At 38.4% G+C, this 27,090-nt stretch overlaps 1 protein-coding gene across 2 annotated transcripts in view; it reads left to right on the top strand.

The window, feature by feature from the left end:
• The window catches only part of smarca2 (SWI/SNF related BAF chromatin remodeling complex subunit ATPase 2), a 71,546-nt gene that overhangs the window by 31,928 nt on the left and 12,528 nt on the right, over positions 1–27,090 (top strand). For both annotated transcript variants that reach the window (XM_065267003.2, XM_065267002.2), the window contains exons 17-28: positions 1,437–1,503; positions 1,614–1,724; positions 1,805–2,047; positions 2,146–2,259; positions 3,373–3,480; positions 5,939–6,025; positions 6,223–6,269; positions 6,454–6,620; positions 7,293–7,456; positions 9,400–9,627; positions 14,354–14,431; positions 14,614–14,832. In XM_065267003.2, coding sequence (XP_065123075.2) covers positions 1,437–1,503; positions 1,614–1,724; positions 1,805–2,047; positions 2,146–2,259; positions 3,373–3,480; positions 5,939–6,025; positions 6,223–6,269; positions 6,454–6,620; positions 7,293–7,456; positions 9,400–9,627; positions 14,354–14,431; positions 14,614–14,832 — 1,633 coding nt within the window. The remainder of the gene's footprint in view (positions 1–1,436; positions 1,504–1,613; positions 1,725–1,804; positions 2,048–2,145; positions 2,260–3,372; positions 3,481–5,938; positions 6,026–6,222; positions 6,270–6,453; positions 6,621–7,292; positions 7,457–9,399; positions 9,628–14,353; positions 14,432–14,613; positions 14,833–27,090) is intronic.

Raw genomic sequence — 27,090 nt, 5'->3', positions numbered from 1 at the left:
ATCCGACTGACAGACTTATGTTTCATCAGAATGTTGCAAAGTTCCTTGTTAACATCAGAAACCGTTGCCCGAGGAAAACAGTATGTACGGGTAGCCTTGCTTTCAAAGTTTCTGATAATATTGTCACCCACTATCAGCGTGTTTGGCTCGGCTGCTGTCTGAGCGGAGCGCCGCTGCCTATATGATGTTGAGCGTCTGTTAGCTCTGTAAGCTACTGGCTGAAGTGATCTGTGTCCATTAACATTTGGGGATTCTTCACCCAAACTCATTAGTGCTTCAAATCTATTTTCAAGCCGTACAGGGGGTGGTAGAATACCAATATTGGCTACTCGAGTTGTACCCATATCTGGGGTAGATGATGCTAATGCAGCAATTTGTGACACTCGTGACAGTCTAATGTCTTGAGCACTTTTGGGTCTCGCACCCTGTTTATGCCATTGGTTTGTGTCCTCAATTTCTTTAGGTTTCTCTGAGCTCACTATGACCTGTTTAAAAGCATTAGGTTCACAGGACTCACCAGCTTTATGTTGAGAAGGTGCAGTGTGTAATTTTTAGATGGATCTCTTGACAGAAATGCACAATAAAATACAAAACTATATTATCAGAGTTGTATAAAGAACTTTCATAATGAACCGTTATTATTTTATTACCTTAGAATGAGATGTTTTTATCTACATACTGAGGGTCCCCTTACATGGAAGTCGCCATTTTGTGCCACCATGTTTCTACAGAAGCCCTTAACGGACAAACTTTTTTTACTAAGATGTCTCTGAAGATGACATGTTTGTCCGGTGGCGGATACCGTAGCTTCTCTATGCATTTCAAAAGTAAGGGGTGAGCAGTGAACTGAGCCATTGGTTGCAATTTGCAATCTCACCACTAGATGCCGCTACAATTTACACACTGCACCTTTAATTGATGGTAGATAAAAGTGTAAAATTATTTGCATAGTCATGTGTGCTCTCTTGAGTTTTCTAGTAAATCAGCATTCATTTAAACAGCTATAGCCCACCTGTCATTACCAGATGTGGTATGAGAATTAACATACAGTTGGAATTAAAGTCGTCTCTTCCATTAAATGTGGAGTTTCTGTCTAAATTAAAGAAGTATTGATTGTCGCTGGAAAATTGTCACACCTACATTATAACACTAATTATTCAGACCTTACTGATAGACTTGTTGTCTGTAAATCCTCTTAAATGTTCTGCAGAGCGACCCCTTAGCAATACGGTTGCCACATTTTCAATAAAGTTATTGTGATTGATTGCGGATAGGGCAGAAATGCCTTCATACCGCCTCACCTCACATACATCATTACCTGGGGTGCACCATCACACATCATATATTATTTAGAGATATGACTTAATTTAGAGGTTGGACGTTTGTTCCATATCAGCTCGAATAAAACTATTGATTTTTGTCTGTGTTTCTTACAGGACTCTGTCAAACTGGGTTTATGAACTGGATAAGTGGTCACCAAGTATTGTAAAAATTGCCTACAAGGTAATCATGAATGTATTTTGTTATAGACAATGTGCAATTAAATTGTTATTGTGGACTATTGAATTTAAGAAATTGAAGTGGAAGACAATAAGTGTTGCAATTTGTCAAAGGGCACGCCGTCCATGCGGAGGTCTTTGGTGCCGCAGCTCCGCAGTGGGAAGTTCAATGTTCTTCTTACCACCTATGAGTACATAATTAAAGACAAGCATATTCTAGCCAAGGTAAAGGCCACTTAACACAAAGCACATGATTGCAGAGAGATCCACGCCTTCATGCTCTTTATTCTCTCCACGGCTCTTAGATCCGCTGGAAGTATATGATTGTGGATGAAGGTCACCGCATGAAGAATCATCATTGCAAGCTTACACAGGTGTTGAACACCCACTACGTCGCTCCCAGGAGACTTTTGCTCACAGGAACGCCTTTGCAGAACAAACTACCTGAGCTTTGGGCTCTGCTCAACTTCCTGCTGCCCACTATCTTCAAAAGCTGCAGTACTTTTGAGCAGTGGTTCAACGCCCCTTTCGCTATGACAGGAGAGAGGGTAAACAGTTGTATTTCGGTTTTGTACATTTTTATTAGTTTACACAGCAGTTTAACAAGGTCACTCTTTCTCTTCTGGATCACGTTGATAATTGTTAGGTGGACCTAAATGAAGAGGAGACCATCCTCATCATTCGTCGTTTGCATAAGGTTTTACGGCCTTTCCTGCTGCGCCGACTGAAGAAAGAGGTGGAGTCTCAGTTGCCCGAGAAGGTATACGCCCCCAAAAAAGACTTTTTTTTTAAGACTCACAAGACTTTTTAGATGTCAAATAAATCTTTGGTGTCCCCAGGGTATGTATGTGAAGTTTAAGCTCAAAATACCATATAGATAATTTATTATAGCATGGTAAAATGGCCACTTTGTAGGTATAAAAGGTGCTGTTTTGGGGTGTGTCCTTTAAAATGCAAATGAGCTGATCCCTGCACTAAATGGTTTGATTAGTCGTGATTGGAAAGTGCAGATTAAGGGGCAGTATTATCCCCTTCTGACATCACAGGGGGAGCCAAATTTCAGTGACCTATTTTTTCACATGCTTGCTGAGAATGGTTTACCAAAACTAAGTTACTGGGTTGATCTTTTTCTCATTTTCTAGGTTTATAGAAGCACTGGGAACCCAATTATAGCACTTAAACATGGAAAAAGTCAAAAGTCAGTTTCATGATATGTCCCCTTTAAGGCCTGTTCACACCGAGGAGGATAACTATAAAGTTAATAATAACTCTATAAGCATCCACGCCAGTGGACAATGGAACGATTTATTAAAGTTGGATGTGCAAGCCCTTTAAATTTAAATTGATTTTTATTGGATGTCAATGATTTATCATTCATCAGCTGGGTAAAAATCACTCTATAACTGATCCCAACGATACCATTGCTCTGTATTTTTATCGGTATAGCTGTGGTGTAGACTCAGCTTGAAATATTATCTTGTAGGTATCATTATTGCTTTTAGAGTAAATTGGATTTTGAATTGCAAAGATGGTAGCGGAGAAAATACCAGACCTTACAAGACAGCAAAAAAGAAGAGTTTCAAGGTTTTAAAAAAGTTTTAAGGCTTTGGTTCTGTATAAATGTACTGCCGCATAAGCTTGTCATGACTCTTAGCATACCGTACATTCTGTTTTCGGTTGCCTGAATTTATGGTGTATACAGAAATCACTATTCAGTGTGGAAATGTAAAATGTTTTTTTTTTTCGAAATATCTCAAACATCTTAAAACACATAACATTTCTAAAAATAACAAAAATAGATATAACACCTAAGGCAATTTCTTTTCAAATGAAAGCAGCTTTATCATAAATGGGCTTTCAATGTTTGTTACAGGTGGAGTATGTTGTCAAATGTGACATGTCAGCTATTCAGAAGGTTCTTTACAGGCACATGCAAGGCAAAGGCATCCTGCTCACAGATGGTTCAGAGAAAGACAAGAAGGTAAAACAGGCTGTTTTTTATACCTTCCATTAAGATTAGTGGTCATTCGGGTCGCATCAATGTTTACCCCTGATTGCAACAAGGGACTGTCCACTCTAAAATTAGTCTGAAAGTCTTCAGTGACCACTTGTGTTTATTTGATTTTTCTGATTATATGCATTGGTTAATTATTTAACACACTACAGCTTCCAAGTACACATCTTACCTCAAATGTGGTGTTTTGATTGAAATACTCAATACTTTTCCACTGCATTTGGATTCAAAGCACATCAAATCGCCGGCATATCAAATGACTCTCAGAAGTCAGAAATGATAAAAATGTAGCATTAAAAAGTAGTCATTAAAACATATTTTTCTATTAAAGTCTGCGTAGTCATTTCAGAAAATGGTTTCTAAACACATTATGGAGTGGTTTTCCAGACAGGGATTATCTTAAACCAGGACTAGCCCTTAGTTTAATTAGGAAATATATCTAGTTTTAACAAACATGTCTTACTAAAAACATTACTTGTGTTCATTTTGAGGCACTGATATATTTTGAGATAGTGCTCGAAGTGCGTCCAATTTGGTCGCACATGCGCTCTCATTTCTCAATGTTGCGCCTTAAAAAAATATTAGGTCGCACCAGTGCGACCAGCCGTTCGACAGATTAAAAGACTCTACAACTCTGTCTCTGAAAGTCTCCCTGGTTCAACAACAAGCACATTAGGTCCATGTCGTGGTATAACCCAATCAGAGATAGTGAAGGGCGGACCCCTCCCTTTGATTTTCCGTGGTCCAGATATTCCTGTACGTGTGTGTGCGTTTAGAAATACTTGTGGCGTGTTGCAGTCAAAAGCGCTGAGAGAGGCGAGTGGCCCGTCCGATAAACAGAGTGGATGTAGCCGCAGACGCAAGAACACAGATAAACCATATATCATCTCAATCATGTTTATTGTCTCCATGCTTTAAAACATCTCAACATCTTCATTTGCCTGTTATTGAATAAAACTGCGATCTCCGCATGACACTGCGTCTTCTTCATTAAGTTGTCATAATGAGACCGTCTGTCACAAGCCCCCACTAGTTTTACGTATGAATAAAACAGACAGACAGAGTGTGAATGGCTGTAGCCATTGCCGTGTATGGAATAAATATGGATTAAATATTACCCATCCATGCAGAAATTTAAAGTAAATAAAAATGCGGCGTTAAATGCAATGCGGTCCAAAATTTTGGTCCACCTAACTTTTGTTCTGGTGCACCTAAGATTAAAAGGCGCACCAGTGCAACCAGTGAAAAAACTTAGTCTCGAGCCCTGGTCAGTGCAAGTTGTTTTCAGTTTGGACAGCTCTTACATTTATTTTAGTCTAGGACTATTCTAATCCCTGTCTGGAAAAACCGCCCCTATAAATGTTCGAAATGTATTGCTGAAACACGTTGCAAAGACTGTTAACTATCTAGTACTTAATTGTAGAGTTACACCATTAAACAGTTTTTCAACATTTCTATGTTCAGGATTATTTGAGCGGGGATAAACGGTGGCACAAAAGTCATACATCCAACTGCTTTTTTGACACTTTGCCTGTGTTTAACATGAGGAATCCAGCTCTTAAACAGTGATAATAAGTCAGAATGCATGGAATGGCTTTAAACGCCCCTTTAAACAAAAATATAAAACTTTTATTAACAAATCTTTGTCATTGTCTTGTAAATCATCATCCTTGTCTCACTCTCTTACTGCTCTGTACTGCATGCTTCAGGTTGTGCTGCACCAAGCAAACAGACGAGTGTCCGCTGCCCAACATTATAAGTGTTGTCTTTGTTGCTTAAAGGAATAGTCTACACTTTTGCCATATTAAACTATGTTATTACCTCAACTTAGACAAATTAATACATATCTATCTTTTTTCAATGCGTGCACTGTACAGCGTGTTGTGAATGTGTTAGCCTTTAGCCTAGACCCATTCATTCCTATGGTACCAAACAGGGAAGCCACCAAACACTTCCGTGTTTTCCCTATTTAAAGACTGTTACATGAGGAGTTATACCAGTAAGTATTGTGCCACAAAATAAAACTTTTTTGGTACCATAGGAATGAATGGGGCTAGGCTAAAGGCTAACACATTCACAACGCGCTGTACAGTGCACGCATTGAAAAAAGATAGGTATGTATTAAGTCGTCTAGGTTGAGGTAATAACATAGTTTAATATGGCAAAAGGGTAGACTATTCCTTTAAGCGTCATTGCAAGTTTCCTAATGCGGTGTAATGAATAGTGTATTTGCATTTTGCCTGGGAATAGAAGATTGGATTAAAATCCATTTAGCCAAGACGCATTCATGTGGCCAAGTGTAAATGGCACAGTTTTAGCTTATTGGATATCTGTCTGATCAGAGAAAACGCATGACGTGACCAGGTATAAAAAAGCCCCTCGTTGTCCTAGTTGATAGTGGAATTATAATATGTTTTATCTACAGGGTAAAGGTGGAGCCAAAACTTTAATGAACACCATAATGCAGCTGAAGAAGATCTGTAACCATCCCTACATGTTTCAGCACATTGAGGTATCACCATTTATCTCAGTATACTGCATTACGCATGAATGTTTGACCAACAGGAGACAGTTTATGTTAATTTTCCATACTACGATGAACATATTTGTTAAACATTTTTTAGAAAAGATGGCAAGTAATAGTCATTGGAGAATATTTTTAATTGGAATTCACTCAGCAGCAATAATGAAAATTTCTTTTTTATTTAGGAATCTTTTGCTGAGCACTTGGGATATCCAAATGGCATAATTAGTGGGTGAGTAATAATCAAAGCAGGTGTTATTTAACCTTAATAGTTACTATGAAATGTTTGCTGATGTCACGCATGGATCATTAAACTTACTGCAGGTTTTTGGTTATACATGACCCAGACAGTAGAGGTGTACAGTACCCTGATAAAGGAGTTGACATAATAGACCTGCTTTTCTGTGTCCACACAGCAAGGACCTGTACCGCGCCTCTGGCAAGTTCGAGTTACTGGATCGGATCCTGCCCAAGCTAAAGGCCACCAATCACAGAGTGCTTCTGTTTTGTCAGATGACATCCCTCATGACCATCTTGGAGGATTACTTTTCCTACCGTAACTTCCTTTACCTGCGTCTGGACGGTCAGTATCACAGTTTTAAGGTCACAATAAAACAACATATAAAATAAATGTTGTTTCTTAAGCCCAAATTGCACTTAGAAAACACCAGGTTGCACCAGCTACTGCGTGGTAAGTACTTTACAACCATGTGAACTGGGCTCTTTTCACTGGAAAGCGGGACATTTGTCACTAGAGCAGTTGTATTGAGCATTGCACTATTCCCCATTCATAGTAATCGAAATTTTGTTAATATCTGTCATTTTTGTTAGTAGTCAGTGCATTTTCCCTGTTAATGTTGTCGCCTAAAGCTTAAAGTATAGTCCTGTTTTTATACATATGCGAGGGTCCATGCACACTACGAGCAAGGCCGGATTTTTGGTCGCACAAGCATGTACAGAAGAATTTGGTATGTAGCCCAGGAGATGCATTGCATTTTGTCTCAATGTGGATGTGTTGAACTTCTGTGTAATCTTATGAGAAATAAACTATGCTTTGTAAGGCTGTGCGTTTGACCATGCTCGTACGTTCGCGTAGACGTAAAAAACTGACTATAATTTGGGCTTTACTGTGCTGTACTTTAGATCTTAAATTCTAGGGATTTTTTATTATTTGGTTCACCAGTCTTTTAATGAGTGTGATCACACAACTAGGCTGCCATTTTCTCTTTTATTATCACATGTTTGTTTCTTCCAGGAACCACAAAGTCGGAAGACAGAGCGTTGCTTTTAAAGAAATTCAATGATGAAGGTTCGCAGTATTTCATCTTTCTTCTGAGCACCCGAGCGGGAGGTCTCGGCCTTAACTTGCAGGCTGCAGACACAGTTGTGATCTTTGACAGTGACTGGAACCCCCACCAGGTCTGTGTGACTGCTGCTGTGATTAAAGAGGAAGTAGAGTTTGATCAGCGGTTTACAGCTTGACAGCGATATGTTATCTTGAACTTAGACTTGCAAGACATTTGGCAGTATGTATGTTACAACTTGAATTAGATAAATGTGAAGTTGATACGTAAACTATCTATGGATTTTTAAAATTAGATGAATATATGGGTGGTTTCCTGGACAGGGATCAGTGGAAACCAGGACTAGGCCTTAGTTTAATTAGAAAATATATCTAGTTTTAACAAGCATGCCTTACTAAAAACATTACTTGTGTGTATTTTAAGTCAAAACAAAGGGCACTGATGTATTTTAAGATATGTCGGTGCAAGTTTATTTTCAGTTTGGACAGCTCTTACATTTATTTTAGTCTAGGACTAGTCTAATCCCTGTACGGGAAACCACCCCATAATGATTTTTGGGTAAATTTAAATTTTTTCATGTCTACCAGTTTTTAATCATTTTGCTTTCAGTAAATCATTTTAAATGAGCAACTTGACAGATACTTTTTTAAGAGTACAAATGTTTTAAGTAGTTTCTTAATGTAAGATCATAAAAGCAGCGTGCATAAAAATGAAATTAAAAGTGAGCAAAAACACATATTCTTAGCACAGCACATTTACTCTTTTACATTGATTGCATGATTAAGTTTAAAATATACTGTGGTGTGATAATGTGTTGAGCCTCTACTTGATTTTTTTTTTTGCATGTTTGTCACAATTTAACGTTTCAGACCATTAAACAAATTTGAATATTAGTCAAAGATAACACAAGTAAACACAACATGCAGTTTTTATTATGATGGGAAAACAAAATTCAAACCCACATGGCCCTTTGTAAAAAAGTGTTTACCAACATAATGGATCGTCTCAGTTTTGCCAGAAAACATCTTGTTACCCCCAATACCTTTCAGGAAAATACTCTGTGGACTGAAGAGACAAAAGTTGAACTTTTTTGAAGGTTTGTGTCCCATTACGGCTTTGGGTAAAAGTAACACAGCATTTCAGAAAAAGAACATCATACCAACAGTAAAATATGGTGTTGGTAGTGTGAAGGTCTGGGATTGTTTTGCTGCTTCAGGACTTGAAAGACTTGGCTGTGATGAATGGAACCATGAATTCTGCTGAAAAATCCTGAAGGACAATGTTCGACCATCTGTTCGTGACCTCAAGCTAGAGTGAACTTGGGTTCTGCAGCAGGACTATGATCCAAAACACACCAGCAAGTCCACATCTGAATGGCTGAAAAAAAACAAAATTAAGACTTTGGAGTGGCCTAGTCAAAGTCCTGACCTGAATCCTATTAAGATGCTGACCTTAAAAAAGTGGTTCATGCTCAAAACCCTCCAATGTGGCTGAATTACAACAATTCTGCAAAAAGAGTTGGACAAAATTCCTTCACAGCGCTGTAATAGACTTATTGCAAGTTATCGCAATCGCTTGATTGCAGTTGTTGCTGCTAAGGGTGGCCCAACCAGTTATTAGTTATTAGGAGGCAAGCACTTTTTCACACAGGGCCATGTGTGTTTGGATTGGTTTTCCCTTCATAATAAAAACCTTCATTTAAAAACTGCATGTTCTGTTTACTTGTGTTATCTTTTATTATTATTTAAATTTGTTTCATGATCTGAAACTTTAAAGTGTGACAAACATGCAGGAAGGGGGCCAACACTTTTTCACACCACTTTTTATGTGTTGTGGGATACATAAGTTATTTCTACAGTAACATATTGTTTTTCTTTTTCACACATTATTATGAAACAATCTGTCCACCTCCACATACCACACACTGAAAAAAACATCTTTATTTTCTCTGTTTTAAACAGAGCCGAAAATCTGCACAAAATGACAATTCTTATGAACTTCATTCACATGAATTGTAGTTGATGTTAATATGTTGTGAACTGTGATGTAAATCACCAGGACCTGCAGGCCCAGGACCGAGCCCATCGTATTGGCCAGCAGAATGAAGTACGTGTGCTGCGTCTGTGTACCGTGAACAGCGTGGAGGAGAAAATTCTAGCAGCGGCCAAGTATAAACTAAATGTAGACCAAAAAGTCATTCAGGCTGGCATGTTTGATCAAAAGTCCTCCAGCCATGAGCGCAGGGCCTTCCTGCAGGCTATTCTGGAGCATGAAGAACAAAACGAGGTGAGTTATTGCAACAGATGACAGTAAAGATTCGTTGTGTTGCAGTTAATGATAGCAGAACTAATTACAACTAGTGATGCACTGAAATTATTATCATTGTACAGGGCACACTTGGCCAACAAGTGATAGAACTTTTTTTATTTTCTTTCTAGAACTTATTTGAATACAGATTTTAAATGAATGTTAAGTATTTTGAAAAAAAGTTAATGACATATACTTTCGTATTAGGGCTGCACAGTTCAATGTAAAGTCTATTAATTTAACAAGTATAATCGCAATTACAATATAAATATCCACAATTATAATTTTTGTCACAATCATGCAGCCCTAGTATGCATGTATATTCAATTCTCATTTAATTGACAGAGAGAGGTTCTTTAATGGTACATTCACAGGAGGCGTAAGCATTAACGCTTGACGGAAGGCTTGTCTGACTACAGCCAATCACAGTGGCCACAAAACATGGCCACAACTCCGGTCTTCCATAAACGTAATTGGCTGGCTCACACTAGGTTGTTTGCATAAGGCAATCTGATGAGGCACGCGTTGGCGCTTGAAAAGTTGAGAAATTTTCAACTTCTGCCACGAGCAACGGCAGTGACGCGACTTTGACCGATCCACAATTCAGTTTGGCAGCACATGACGTTACCATTTAAAGTAAATGAGAGCCGTTAACGCTCCCCATGTGAATGTATCGTAAGTGGGTTTTTATATTCTGTGCTCAAGTTATGTTGAAACAGGGGGTGAGTTGCTTTATGGTGTTGTCGCCATGTCGAAGAGGCGCTGTGTTTTAAGGGCTCATTATAGTTGTGCGTAGGTCCTACGGCGTAGCTGCGACGTCATAGGTTCCGCGTCGGCGTAGGTTCCACGTCAGTTTAAATTTATACTTTTGCGCCATCGTCCGCGTTGACGTGCAAACACGCGCGCAGACCGCAGTAATGATGGAATGATGGACAAGCAATGATGGAAGTAAATAAACAGCAACTTTTGTTGGCCCATCTTTGTTTTCACCGTCGCAAACGAAATTACCTATGACACAGGTTTTTTTACCTGACGGGAGGGGTTCTGATGGACCAATCACAGCGTTTGCGGTCCGCGTAAAACTGACGCGCTGTTAAAAATATTGGGAGGTGCACGTCAGGCTACGCAGAGGCAACGGATAACCTACGGCAAAGCTACAGCGTAGACCTTACGCACGACTAAAAATCGTGCTTTACACCCCAATTCTAATTCCACTTTGTTCGGCCATCCTTAGACAGATGAATATTGAGTATTAAGCTGCAGGCTCGCTTTTGTATGTCTCTGTTTACTGCAACAAAGATTCTGCTACACCCATTTTTTATTCTAACAATGACCACGTTTACATGCAAACTCATAATGCGATTATAATGGGATATATTAAGCTCATAATCGCAGCAAGTATATTTATATTAAAACAGGTGGCGGATGCGGTTTTTAATTGCAGTATGCAGCCATGTAAACACTTTAATCACGTCTACTGTACCGCACTAACTGAAGTGCGCATGTGTTTTTGTCACACACCCTGAAAGCCAATTTGTTTTATATTTGACATTAGGACATTTTTCCTGAACTCTGTCAACACAACTCGCTGTCAGCAGTCTGCCTTTATTCATAAACAGCTTAAATAAAACCATTACAGGCTCTGTCATAATATCTCTGACTTCATCATGAAACCGAATAACAAAATGACGTCAATAAGAGCGTGTTTGTCATTTAACATAAGTAAATTTAAACAGTGGACAGTATATGTGAGTTCATGATTTGTGCTCTTCCTTTGCCTATGTGTGAATAATCAGAAAATAAAAACTGCATGTAAACAGGAATGAAGAGGTTATAGCTCCAGTTATGTAAACATCTTACTGCTTTTAAGTCCTTACTCTCATTATTGGAAATAATTGTATTACTGGTGTACATGTAGATTTGATTCATTCTGAAAAATATGCGAAATATAATTTTCGTAGGTTTTTGAACAATCAAGGATTAAAGCCCAAAATCAAGACTTTTTAAACTGAATAATAAAGTAAAAGTAAAGTTTTACCACATTAAACAGTGAATTTAGACAATCTCTGTCAGACTTCAAACTATCTGCTCTGTGGAATGTAATGTTATTATGCAAAATTCACAGGTTTATACTTGCTGGGCTTTTGCTAATTTTTTTCTGGAGTCTGTCACAGATTCCTCATGTCTGAATGTCTGTAGAAAAAAGGATCAACAAACTGAAGTCGTAGACTAGATGTTGTGCACAATATTTCTTATCCTTTAAATAGTAAGTTAAATGGATAATATTTAAATAATAATAATAATAGATAATAAAAAAACATAATAAGAGAACACCACAGCCGTAACGATAGAGATACAGATGAAGGACATATTTGGTATCACTTTGTGTTTTTTTTTCTTCTTTTTATTGATCAACCATAGATCAGCAAATACAGGGAGTTACAACAACATGAAGCAATCATCGAAATATCTTTAAGGTCACATTAACATCGCATGTTTGAAGTGATTCAATTCTGATTTTTTGCCCTCATGTGGCACAGACCGGATATGACCCACGAATGTGTAAGCAAGAAAAAAGCGCACAGATTCTGATATTCTTTGATCGGTTTCAGGCCTCATTCATATGTGGAAATAAATTGGATATGAATCGGATACATGCATTTGCATCCGCAATGTAATCAGACAGATCGATATTCCCATCTCAAAAAGTGTTGTGCGTCATTAAAGATACAACACTGGCAAATAACATCAACTTAGGTGGACACCACCCGCAATCACATGACTCTTTTTAGTGCAGTGCAGTGGAGGACGGTGGCTCCACTTAATGTTGAAGTTATTGTTGAAGAAATAAAGCTCTATAATCTTGTATAATTATAATTATTTTGTCTGTGTCCATTGCATATCGCTATATATTTTACTTCCTCTTTGGTTAAAGCTCAGTATGTCTACCTTAAATTGATTGCCAAGTGTTTAGTGTAAAGCAGATATCATATACGAGTCACTTTTAAAAAATTATAAAAGGGGTTAGGGGGTTGTCAAAAAATCAGATAGAGGCAACAAATTGGAATTGGGCATCAAGAAATCCAGCCTAACTGCTAACATGACATGGTATGACTTTCATAGCATTTTTTTCTAGCTGAAACTACAGTAACTGATCCCCAGTAACCAAAAGTTTTAAGCAAAAGTATATAATTATAGGTTCAGTGGGTTTCTTACAGCTGAACATCCCACACAATGGCAAGTAGCCTAGTTCCTACAAATTTAACCACAAACCTCACTTTTAAAGCAGCATGTGAATATTTCACCATGAACAGTGTTTAACTGAGGCATTCAAATTGGTACACAATAGTGGAAAATGAAAAGTGATTTGTAGATAAATTGATTTTCTTTTTCTAGCCCAACTGTTAATTGTCAGTCTTCTTGTAATGACACTACAATTTGTTCAACGAAATTATAGTTTAGCACTGTCATAAATACCTGTATGTGAATGCATTTCAGTTCGGACAAAGGTCTGTTTTCTATTGATTCTCAGTGTGACAAAATCAAAAAAAAAAAAGGCAAGCATTTTCGTTGCAGTTTAGCCGAGCAGAAATACTTAGATCACTAAAAAGGTACATTTCTTAGGTGTTTCAGATAGTGCCTGTACAGCTGCTTTTGAGAGAGTAATAAACAATTATGCAACAATTATTAAAGATGTGTTAAGGATGCAAGTATCTAAGATAATGCTACACATCAATTTTTTTTCAACAGTTAACCAAACAATTACTTAAGACATAACAGATTATATCTGCGTTAATTCTTGTCAAAACAGATATTTTTAAAAGTGTAAGTCTGTGTAAATGTCTATATATCGGGGTCATGCACTCATTCGTTTGTGTGCACGTGCATAAGATGTGTCAATCAGCGCGAGGAAGATCGCTTTTGAGTCTTGTCGCTCTTAAAAACTCTTTAAACATCAAGCAAGTCCTGCACTTTATTTTCTAATTCCTGCATGTTTTAAAACCAAAGCCAAAATGTCAGATGCACAAGTGGATGAACATGTATCCTTTGTGTATTAGATTAAGCATGTAGGAAGGTACAGCTCTCAAAAAACATACAAGTAAAGATCATTTTAAATGTACAACGACCATTTAGAGCTTTGGACTCACTAGACAAGAGCTTGATGTTCTTATTTTTTCATGAAAACCTCCGACTGATTTATACAGCACAGGTCACATGCATGGCCGTTTCACACGGTACGCGGTAAGCGGCAAAATCGCCTCGCGGCTTCAGCTTTTCTCTTGTATTTGAAAGCGTTTTGTGCAGCATTTAGTGCAAATAAGTTTATCTTCAAACGGTGCCTGTCATGAAGTACCATGTCCGGAGAAGGAATAGGATTTTGGGTGCACGAGTAAGGCGTGTGGACCAACTCCGCTTCACCTCTGTAACCGCCCCCGTTTTGCCGCTTTCCGCACGTCTCCTATTGAAAAAGAACTAAACACTCGCGGTTGCCGTGTACCATGTGAAACGGCCTTTACTGTCTAAGGCTGCGTATCAATTTATCAAACTAAGAGCTAGACCAAGGGTCAAACAGATATTGCGCTCTGCTTAATCGCACGTTAATAAAATTACTGGCATTAAAATTAATTTGCGTTAACGCATTATTAGCCACTTTCATGTTTTTCACTTTTTCTACTTGTGTTTCATGTTGTTTGTGTGATATCAGGAGGAGGATGAAGTTCCAGATGATGAAACTCTCAATCAAATGATTGCCCGTAATGAGGACGAATTTGAGCTTTTCATGGTAAGACTGAACTTGCACAAAATTCATTACTTGCATGGATAGTTCCTTGCATGCTCATTTTAAATAATAGTAATCTTTTCCTAAACCACATCTTTGAGATCTGTGTGTTCTCACTTTTGAGAATCGGTTTCATTCTAAGCCATTTACTGAAAGTACTGTTTTCCATTAACTGCATTTTCAAGCGCATGGATTTAGACCGCCGCCGAGAGGATGCACGCAACCCTAAGCGTAAACCTCGCCTGATGGAGGAGGATGAGCTGCCATCTTGGATCCTGAAAGATGATGCAGAGGTGGAACGTCTCACCTGTGAGGAAGAGAAAGATAAGATCTTCGGCCGTGGATCCCGGCACCGTAGGGATGTGGACTACAGTGACGCACTGACGGAAAAGCAGTGGCTGAGGGTATGCTGATTGTGTTACTTTTAGTTCAAGTCCCCCTGTGGTGAAAATCAAGTTTTTATTGTTGGTTATATGTCTATGAGGTGTTTTTAGTATGCTTTAAGGCAAACCATGTGCAAATTCATCATTCAAAACCATTGAAAACCAGTTTTTCTTTCCATAAAAATTTCCAAGAAAAGACTCAAAACCATTGGATATCCCCTCAGTTTTCTACAATACAAACATGAAAAATCACATCTACACAGTTGAACAAGTGGATCAATAGTTTGACCCATAGTTATGTATGGATGCTACATAGACGTAGCACTGCTGCACTAGCTCAGCTTCTGTAATGCGAGCAAACGCTGCTCACACGTTTAGTGTGAATGCTCTAACCTGTTAACATTATCTCTAAAAGCAAACGATCAGCTCACATATGCATTGTGAAGCCAGACTTAGCAGCTATGTTTCTCAAACTGCTGAATAGAAAATCTATGTACAGTTGCAAGAAAAAGTATGTGAACCTTTTGGAATATTATGGTTTTCTAAATAAATGTCATAAAATGTGATCTTCCTGGTAGAACTGCTTTAGCTCTGTCATATTCTTTGTACATCTCATGTGTATGGCCCGCTTCAAGTCAACCCATAGCATTTCTATTGGGTTGAGGTCTGGGCTCTTACTTGGCCACTCCAAAAGTCGGATTTTGTTTTTCTTAAGCCATTTTGTTGTGGACTTGCTCGGGTGTTTTGGGTCGTTGCCCTGTTGCATCACCCACCTTCTACACAGTTTCAGCTGATGTACAACCATTTTCACATTATCCTGAAGAATTGTCTGATATACTTGGGATTTCATCTTCCCCTCAATGATTGCAAGCTGGCCAGGCCCTGATGCAGCAAAGCAGGCCCAAATCATGATGTTTCCTCCAACATACTTGATTTCACTCTCTGTGCTTTTTCCAAATACTTTTAGTTTCATCAGTCTAGAAAACACCGCTGTGGAGTGTCAATGTGCTCTTTTGCCAACTTCTGGTGTGCAGCAATGTTTTTTTTTTTTTAGTAAGCAGTGGCTTCCTTCATGGGGTCCTGCCATGGATACCCTGCTTGTTCAGTGTTTTTTGTATTGTAGACTCATGAACAGAGATGTTAGCAAATTCCAATGATGCCTTCAAATCTTTGGCTGTCATTCTGGGTGGTTTCTTTACCTCATTGATGAGTCTTCGTTGTGCTCTTGGTGTCATTTTGACTAGGCGCCCACTTCTTGGTAGAGTAGCAACTAGTGATGTGCGTGAAACAGTTCACATACTTTTTACACAATTTTTATATTTTTATACACATTATGTTTGTCAATACCCTTGACTTAGATGAAGGTCAGATCACATTTTATAAGACATTTATTCAGAAAACTGAACTTTCAAAAGGTTCACAAACTTTTTCTTGCCACTGTACATATATCTTTGTTTGATACTGGTGAGATTGCATAGAGGCAGGGACTAATTTGCATATTCACAAATCCAGGTATACTAAATGAGGCAAGGGTTAAGAGTTACATTCAAGCAATTTTAAAGCATGAAGAAATTATTGACACAGAAAAAAAAACTTTACATGTCAATCTACACGATGAGGTTTCTTGTTACCATAGCAATATGGACCCTTCAGGTCATTCATACTCTTTCTAATAATCTATTTTTGTGCTGAATGATGTTGAAAAGAGATGTAAAGCCCTAGCTCCCCATTCTGGATAAATCTGTTCTGTCACATTCAAGTGACCTCACTTCAACAGATAACAATGGCAGATAAGAAAAATGGGAGTTCTTTATATATCTTAGAGAAAATCTATAAGACATTAAGAACCATCTTCGTGATAGCATCATTTTTGAAGGGCCAGTAACAATGCTGACACAATTGTAGCTCAACTGGCTAATACTTATATGAATAATATAAAATACTAATATGTACAAGTTTACTTATAAATCAAAAGGTCTGGCAAAGGTCTTTTAACGGTATAAATATATGCCATGCGTTTCTATATAATTCATTAAACACAAAACAGAATCTGCACTCAAAAGCCTTTCACAGAATTTGAAATGTCATCATTCAAAAAAATAAAAAAATAAAATGCTACGTGTTTGTTTAGTAAAGATTTTGGCTAATTTGCTAATGTTGTCAACTTTAAACTGGATGCCGTTCACATTTTGTGCATAAAATTTTGTGTCCATGCCACTTTCCTCCTTTTCAAAATGCTTGGGCACTTGCTCTCATGCTGTGTCCGCCATTGCTAATCAACCATGAGCCGCACTCTCCAGAGATTCAGTAATCCGTCTCCATGCATGTCTGTATCAAAATAAAAGCCACTTGACAGATCGTAAACCTCTGGGTTGCTCCATCTTGACCTGTTAAGGAATGACACAATGTTTACATGATACAATTTTGATAAGTAAAGGGTGAAGTTGATTTTAAGCAGATTCTGATGCTCTTAACCCATCGCGCACTACAGGAAAATCTGATAAGATAACCGGTTCAACCACGAAGACGATCAGGACTTTATCTAGGATTTTCGTAAGGGAGAAAATCGGCCCAAATTCAGCCCGATTATCTTGTGGTGTGTACCCGGCTTAAGTTTCTATGCTTTGTCTGGTTATACTTTGAAGGTGCTTAACTCTTTCCCCGCCATTGACGAGTCAACTCATCAATTAAGAGAAAACGCTTGCCTGCCTATGACGACTATTTCCGGCTTTCCGCAATACTGGTGTTATCCACCAGGTGCAACTTATAAAACCCGGAAGTATCACCCTATGGCAAACAGCTGTATGTCCGAGTATGTTTTGAGGATCGCTCTGAATCTGATCTCTATCAAAAGTCCTTTTCAAAAATGGAATTATCTCAGCTTTTTGCTCAAAATTTTGTGTTTTTAAAGTGGCAATAAGTAGGACTTATCCCCATCTAGTTTTGAAATTGTTTTTTGCATTCAAACGAACAGTGCTTTCCAGCGCCTCCCCTTTCCAAATGCGTGTTGCAACTACGGTAGCCGTTATGTAATCGCTGATCTCCTTGTCCGTTGCAGCTGGTTCACGTGTTCTGAATGAAAACACGTTGTGGAACGCGTTGGTAGGCAAGTGCTTTTTGTCCCTCTCTGCTATTATAGTTTATCAATACGGCAGAACAATATGGATGCCTCCTTGGACTTACCCGTTCAATGTAAGTAAAGAGAAGAAATTCTAAGCTTACAAAGAAAAGTCAGATCACTGGCAGAGGTCATTTGACACCAACAGGGACATATTTATGAATAAAGACATTGATTTTGATTAATAAAAACACTTAAAATCCTACTTATTGCCCCTTTAAAGAAACTTACCCATATTTGAGAGGTGATTAAAAGGTAGGATTAAGGTAGGATGAAACAGGTTTGTTTTAAAGCAGAGGGTCTGTTCTTTCATTTGATATTTGTATGTTTCTATATTTTAAGAAGAGACATTTTCCGGAAGATGCTGGCGCTGGCTGGCAACTTAAAAAAAATGCTAGCAGTGAAAGAGTTAAATATACTGAGTTGAGTATATCCTATTACTTTGACTGTCTGCTCCTCCTGCTTCTACAGCATGTGAACACTATACTGTATGATGGATTATGCATTTGAACAACACAAGACAACCACAGCTCTTTATATCTATAAAAACCTATTACAAATAGACACAGGATCAATGAACCTGGTCGCAAGTCCCCACACCCAAATGGCTCATTTTGTTCGTCTCTGTCTAGGCACAAATTGACCGTTTTCCTCTCTAACATGTTTCCTTTGTCATTTTCATTTAAATGACTGTGCGTACAGTCATTCCACAATGTTTAAAAGATTACATCGGAGCTGAGAGTGGCCCTGCAGACCGCTCCGGTCGATAATAAGTACCGATACTGTTTTTCAGCAGGGCATTGAGGCTTGTGATGCTCTATGGTGAGGGGTTTGTCTACTGCTGGGTTTGGCTGAAAGGTAACAAGAGCAAAACTGTGTTTGAACACAGAAGCTAAAGGTGTAAAGCAGCAAGGGAGGTAATTAAATGTGGAGCCAGCTCCTGGTAAACAGAGACCCACTGAGGAGCTAATGTACACAGAAAGAGGAAGGAAGTTTGACACATGGCAATCAGATTTTGGGGGAAAACAATGTAGGGTCTGTTAGGTTTTATGGGGTGGAAAAAGAGCATTTTGCTTTCCAGTTGACCTTGCTTTTATTGTTGTGCGATGAATGATTTTGGCCCCTTTAAATACAATTATTTTGTGTTTTGTGTTGTTTTATTCCTGCGTCTTCGTGCTTTAAGTGTGAGGAAATGCTTAGCATTAATGTGATGGTTTCTTTCGTACATTATGCTGCAAGTTATTCTTCAAGATTGCTTTTACACAGGAAATTGTGACAGAATATCTCCCCATCTATACAGCTCAATGGCTCAACAAATTGAATTGTACGGTTTTAGCTGCACAGAGTTTAGAAAACAGTCAGCTTTGAGGGAGAGAGAGCACTGGCGATTTAAACATAGATGTTTTAGGGGAAGTACTCTTGCAGGGTCCCTCAACATAAAAAAAACTGTTGCCAAGTGTTGAACATGTGTGTGAGGTTAAGGATGCCCAGAGAGAGGTCACTCACCCGTGAAGGCTGTTTTGCTCCCTCCATCACGATGGCACTTAATTGGCAATCTGAGGCGACATGACATTGACCATTGGCAATGTAATGTGGGCATATTCAGCAATGTGACGCATCCAACAAAGTTTACATCTGGTGGCTCCCAATCAGAATAAAGAGACTGGCGCTCATGTGATCTGTCTCATGTGAGATACTACTGTATAGTTGTGCGGGCAGGTTAGCATCTTTGGGAGAAACTTCCCATTTCTGTGTTTTGTGTAATACAAGTATAAGAATGCAAAGTCGGCAACACCAAAGCTCCAAAAGTATCAAAAATTTTTATTGTTAAAAACTATTTCATGGCATTTAGGTAACATTTTGAGCATGCAGGGTCTTCATCTTCATTGTGTCTGATGAAGAGCCTGCGTGCTCAAAACGTTATCTACACGCCATGTAATAGTTTTAAACAATTTGATACTTTTGGAGCTTTGGTGTTGCCGACTTTGCATTTTTATACTATTACGTTTTTTTTTTTTGTTTTTTTTGGGGGTCGAGCACCCAACTTAAAATGATGTGCGTGCTTTTGCATGCTTGTTGTAATACAAGGATAAAATACAAGTTATTTTTTACATTTCCAAGTGAGTTTCAGCTTTGTATACAACCATGCATCTTTATCATGATATGATTCAAAGACAGACCTGTAAGTCAGCCCCTGTTTCTGAATAAGCGCACTGTCTTACTATATAGTGTGCAAATACGATATGTTGCTTTTGCACAATATTTATGAACCAATAGGCTAAACGGCCATATTTCTTGCTGTATCCTTTGAGATTTTAAAGTGAGCATGTGATTGACATTTTATCTCATGAGGCCACTGGACTAGCATGGAGGAGCTGTCAGATTCAAAAAAATTTCATACTACCACCTGCATACTGATCAGTACATATTGCATCAAATGTAAAGCTTACTATCAACTCCATCTAACTAACCAATAACAAGCAGCTATGTTATGCACATATTATGCCCATTTGTACAATATGTTATATAAGTCTTAAGTTGTACCTAGAATGTGTCTGTGAAGTTTCAGCTTAAATACCCACAGTTAATTTGTTTTAGCGTGTCCAAAATGCCGCTATATGGGAACGAGGAAAAAGCACTGTTTTTATCGGTGTGCCTTTAAATGCAAATGAGCTACTGCCCCTCATTCCCTTAACAACAGACACTGAGTGCTTTCGGTTAAAAAATGTATCTGATTCCTGTGAATACAATAGAATCTTTAGCCGCATTAGGGCTACAATGAGAACCCATTTAGAAAATCTTTTGGGTAAAACTAACCAACAAGTCAGTAGAGCTGTACAAAAATATCGATACAGCTAACTATCGTGATACATTTTCCACGATAATGTATCGCTATTTCGATCTGTACTATCGATATTTTCCCCGTGTGCATCAAACGACCTCCTCCGCCGCTACTGTAGTTGTCGCTGTCCAGTTGTCTGTTATATACAGCCAGTTAGTGGGATAAAATGTAAAAACACCTGCAGCTTTCAAAGCCGACGTGTGGAAGCATTTTGGCTTAAAACAAGTAAAAAAAAATCAGCTCAATTCTTTTTTTTGATAAAAATAGAAAAAGTATTGCAACACGCAATGTATTGTATCGTATCATGATACATTGTATCATCACTCATGTAGTATCGTATCATGAGACCCTTGCCAATACCCAGCCCTACCAGTCAATGGTCGTGTGCGGGGCTTTGTTTTTGTGATGTCACATTAACAAGAGAATTAAAATGGCATGTCTAATGAGACTGTTTTGGTTTAATGGAGATTACAAAAGAAGGAGAGTGTCGATTTTGTATCATTGTAAGCTTTTATGCTCACATACTGCCAGCACACATGTATGTCCAAACACCTTGTAAAAGTGAATTTTGCATAATATGTGCCCTTTGAAGTGAATAAATTAAAAGACGAGGCTCAGGTTAGTGGTGGATAGAGGTGTGACGGACCCACAGTGCGGCTCGCATGCGATTCGCGGATTAATACGCAAATTTAAATAGAGGAAGTTTATCATTTGCATGTGTTTCAAAAGCTTGCTATTGTTAACATTCAAGTGATTTTAAACCATTTAATCGCAAAAGCAGTTAAGCAGTTTTCTGTATGCACAGGCGCATATCAGGTTGACCTGGGGCTTTAGCTGCAGTGCATTTTTAGATTCTTTAAGTGACAATTTCAATTCGTTTTTTATAAAGATGTATCGAATCAAATGTATTTTATTAAGTTATTACATGGTATTGTATTTATTTGTAGCCTTTCTAACTAGTGTTTCATTATCACAAAACATAATTCAGTCTATACAATAAACTTCCAAGTGTCAGCTTTGAAATGAAACCAAACTTGTGCTTTTAGTGCAAAGGCTTCATGAAATGTATTTTTGGGGGTTTTCAAAAAAGGGGGTTGTCGTTTAACTGGTTAAGTCTGTGTCATCAATGTTAATCAAACAATCACTTCTGTAGCTCTAAAAATATAAAAATTATATTTAATTTATACAATATTATTCATTTGATAAGATTTATGTTATTTTTTATAAATGTTTATAATTTCTTTATATGTTCTTGTTAGATTTTTCCCTCCCTTTTTTATTGATCCGATCCGTGTCTCAAAAACCGTAATGTGATCCGAACCATGAGTTTTGTGATTCGTCCCACCACTAGTGGTGGATATACTACAAAAATTGGTCAAAGGCACTTTCGGTGAAAAGTTAAAAAGCCTTTATTCACATATAGTGGCTAGTCACACAAAGACATTTAAAGCACACTCTCTGAGGAAGTCTAATGGCGAAATGCATTAGTGTGCAGTCTTTCATTGCTTTAAATCTACTATATGTGAATAAAGGCTTTTTAAATTTTTCACCAGATAAAGTGCCTTTGACCAATTCTTATAGTGCACAGCGAAATCACCGGTGTTAAATGTAAGCTGCTGGTGTATATATGGGTACCACCAGGAAACCCTAGGAGCACATTCTGGGATTACTACACAAGGTCCATTACCCACACAAGGTCAATTCAGTCCATTCAAGTAGTGTTCCAGGATACATTTTGTGATTAGTGGTGGATATATGCCGTGTTTTTATAAGATTACAAATGTAAAGACATACAATCATGTCTAAATATACAGTCACTGCTAAATTGATTTTATTGCCGATTCCACGTTCTGGCCAGTTTATCTAATATAACTAGTGCATTGACTTATCCTTGTCATGCAGAGGTGGGTGTGCCTTGTCATAAATAACTTTTGTGATGGATTACAACAATAAGCAAGTTAGGATAAGTTAATGTGTTTTTCCGTCCTGTCTTCACATTCATCAACAAATCATACTCACACAGTGACTTTGCAGCCCCTCCGCATTATATGACGTCAAAAGAAAGCCTCTTTTCACAGCACACTGCTAAAAACTTTCCATTTGAATAGTACGCTAACCACAGGTGCATGGTTAAGGTGATGGGGCAGAGGTTAGCCATTATTGTCACACTGTAACAAATGCACAGCCAGTATTGGAACCTGGGATTTGTGTCCGTGGATAAGCTGTGGATGCATCATTTCAACACTCCAGACAGCATTGTGGCATGTCATGTCTGCTATTGACCTCATGTATAATGCACATAATTGATGTGATACATTAGACCACCTCGAAGTAAACAAACTGGCTATTGGTGAGTGAGTGTGGGTATATATTCAATTTACGTTGGGACATTAACATTTGAATTTGCTACGTTGTTTTTATGAAATGACAAATAGCCTCAGCCATCATTAACATCTGGCAGTGCGTTGAAAGACGAATTGAACCCTAAAGTCTCCCGTTAATTTGTTTTTATGTCAGTTCGGTCTCAAAAGCAAACAACACTAACATTTAAACGTTATGTACTGTAGCTTTAAGGCCCAATTTGTTTATGTAATGGCTGTGTTCTTACTTTCTGGCTCTGTGCATTCACATTATGCTCAAATGAGGGGTCTGACTCTAGCTGCATAACAGGTGTATTACAGTATGATAACCCCTCTTTGCACTTGAATTCTTAAGCACATGGAACAGAATTTATATGCGTCCTGCTTTTCAAAAAAGTGGATAGAGTGGATTTACTGCAGATTTCTTTGCTCTTGCTCAGTCGGTAGTGGTGTTAGATGTGTTTTTGGGGCATATATTAAGCTTGTAAGTCCTGCGGTGCGGGCATGGCCACAAGAGTAGCCCTGCAGAATCACTTTTATACCGCTGCTTTACAATGAGGGCAGGCATTAATCAACGCCAAAATCAACAACACAAATGCTATACAGCAGTCGGTACATGCACTAAAGGAGAATGACTCATTCTCTGTAAATATTCACTCCAAATATGTCTTCAAAGAGAACCGGAAATATACAAGAATCCCACCGTATCCATCTGTGTAACAAAGGGAAGGGCAGGATGGAAAGGGGATGCCAAACAGATGGATTTAATTAAGAACAGCTATGTACAAATGCTGAGCTCAATCATGTCAGTTTGTAAGACTTATGAAAGTCCAAATGGCTCCATAATCAAGGTCCGTAGTAAGCTTCTCTCTTGTTAGTAGTTTCTCTCACTTGTAGATGCAGTGTATGCTAATGGAAATGTAATGAAATGGGTTCATGACTGCCCATGAGAACTTGGTAAAGCCCTCGAATTAAATATTCATTGTCATACATAGTTGCCTAATCAGTAAAATTAGCATTTGCAGAATTACAGCGATGGCCTTTATCACTTTGGCATGTAGATGAATCAGCGTTGCATGATTAAAACGCTTCAGTCTCAGATTCTATGTTTGTCTGGCCAATTTTGCTTTAATAGAAATACAGTTATAGATCATGGCACTCAGTTATCTTGATGCTAATTGCTAGCAGGTGATAATCCAGTAGTCGATAATTGTACAGCATGTCTTCTGCTTTTCCAATTTATCCATTCTGTTCAATATTCCTCATGCAAATCATCAATTGATTTCCAAGACAATGGAGCATTTAGACCTTGTTTCCTTACTTGACCTTTAACTTTTTGCCCACCAGCGTTTTTTAAAGAAGTTTAAAAAAGCCAGCGCAAGCATTTTTCATGATTTTTACAAAATGTAATGCCTTCCAGAAAATGCCTTCTTTAAAGGAACAGTATGTAGAATTGTGGCCAAAACTGGTATTGCAATCACACAACTGGTGGCCAATACACAAAATGACAACATAAACATCAGTTGAGGGCTGCAACTCCACTTTTTAAATGACAATATCCTGGCCAGACCACTGTTGTCAGTGATATAAGTATGTGAAATGAAAAAATTTTCTTAATGTCTAGTGACATATCAGGGCCATTTTATGATTAATTGATATACATTTCTTATATACTGTTCCTTTAAATATATAAACATACAATATATCAAATGAATGAACAGACCATCTGCTTTAAAAAAAAAAAAAAAAAAACGTGATTAGTTCCATTCTTATCACCTCTCAAATATGGGTAAGTTTCTTTAAAAACACAACATTTTGAGCAAAAAGCTCAGATAATAAAAGTTTTGTGAAGGACTTTTGATAGAGATCAGATTCAGAGCAATCCTCAAAACATCAGTGTTTCCCATACATAGGCTCTACTTGGGCGCTGCGCCCAGGTAAATTGCGACCCGCCCAGGTAAAAAAATCACTTTACGAATTTCCGTATTTTCTGAACTCGACTGGATGACCCGTGTTTTGGAGAGAGAGAGAGAGAGAGAGCGCGCGCGAGAGAGAGAGCGCGAGAGAGAGGTGGGGGTCGGGTGACCGTGAAGATGATGCACGCGTCATAATCTCATCATCCAGCGCGGTAAACTGGATCAACTGCAGCAGCACATACGGAGCAGCCAGGGAACACACTGCGACCAAAATGGTCGCATATGCTTATGTGCATATGTGTTTATAGCATCTAAGTTGGCTTCATTTTGCGTGCAAGCACGTTGTGTCTCTCCCGTTGAGTGTCCGTTCACGTGCTCTCTGTTTCTCAATGAATTGGGCGCGACGCGAAGTGTCTCAGTGTCACATTGTATTCTTTCATGTTTCTGAACTTGAGCAGAGTTTTACCATTAGAGGTCTTTCTTCACTGAGGACGCGGGACCCGTACGGTTCCGGGTTTATATTTTAAATGGTCAGATGGGTCCGGGTCGGTCCTAGTTCATTACTTCGGGTCCCAAGTCTGATTAATATTGTGTGTAAAACCCGAGTCGATCGGAGAACGGCCGTGAGCGCTACCGCGCTAAAGCTCGAGTGCTGTTTTAGCGTGCCTCCGGTTTCTATGGCGATAGCAACTGGCTCTTGTCACGACCACGCGCCGCTTCATTTTCTTTATCCCAGTTTTTAATAATCTTACTATTAATAGCAATATCTTTACTAAAATCTAAACAGTTTGCACAGAGATTGTAGCAAAAAGCAGTGCTAATACTGAATGAGCAAAGCTCTAGCTGACTCAGGATATAAAAAACGCAAAGCTGTAATGTAAAGTCTGTCATCGGGACAGCAAGTAGACTTTTAAATCTGAAATAATTAGTGGATTAAGCTTTTTTTAATCGCAAAAAGATAAATAGAAAGCAGAAGCAGTAAAAGTGCCTATCTAATAGAAGTTATTAACATTATAACATCAGTCACATTTATAATCTATAGACCTGCACTGTCTATATAGGCTATAGTATACATAGTATTGTATATAATTGAGTTTGAATAAAGGGGTCATCAAATTGCTTCATATATCAGTGCAAAAACATCAAGTGTTTTCGTGGTGCTTTGACAAACAGTGTCAGCTTTGTTTATGGCAAAAAAAGTTTGGGGTGGTTAGATTAATGAACTATAATGTGAAATTAATATGAATGTTTTATAAATCAAAGTATTGTGTTGTGTCACACATTATTAGTTCTTTGTTACATGTATAGTAGACCATTTTTTGTCGGTGGATAATAATGATTGCCCTTTTCACCAGCTACCACCACAAGTAAATTTCAGATCTGTGGGAAACACTGAACATACACGAAGTTGTTACTCTTTCATGTGAGGTGTTGCTTCCGGGTTGTATAAGTTGTGGAAGAGCCTGGTGGATAATAACGTCAGAGTCCTGCAACGGGTCGGATACCCACGGATACCCGCATAAAAGTGTCTAAAACGGGTGGATTGTGACATTCCTATATTTCACAGGCGGGAATAATTATCTTCATTAATTTCCATAGCCTATTTAGGTGCCTATGGTAGGCTACTTGAATGGCCCAAAGAAATGATTGTTTAGCCTATTTCATTAGCCGATTCATGACTTTGTTGTGATGTTGGGAGAGGTACGAGATAAAAATAAAGCCCTTTAATTGGAAATTTAAGCGTTTGTAATTTATGCGTGTGCGAGTCGGGTAACAGGCCAAATATTAACGGGTCTGGGCGGGTGCGGATTTAATTTGATCACAGGTGATGGGTCGGATCTGGTGCAGAACTTTGCGGGTACGGGCGGGAGTGGATCTCCAAAAATGGACCCGTGCAGGACTTTGAATAGCGGTATTGCGGAAATACTCGTCATTGGCAGGGAAGTTTTTTTTCCTAATTAATGAGTTAACTCGTCAATGGCGGGGAAAGAGTTAAAGGGATAGTTAACCCAAAAATGAATTCTGTTGAACACAGAAGATCTG

Source organism: Paramisgurnus dabryanus, chromosome 5 (genome assembly GCF_030506205.2).
Source record: "Paramisgurnus dabryanus chromosome 5, PD_genome_1.1, whole genome shotgun sequence".
NCBI classification, from domain to species: Eukaryota; Metazoa; Chordata; class Actinopteri; order Cypriniformes; family Cobitidae; genus Paramisgurnus; species Paramisgurnus dabryanus.
The sequence above is the reverse complement of the archived record's forward strand: the minus strand, read 5'-3'. Positions and strand labels throughout refer to the sequence as shown.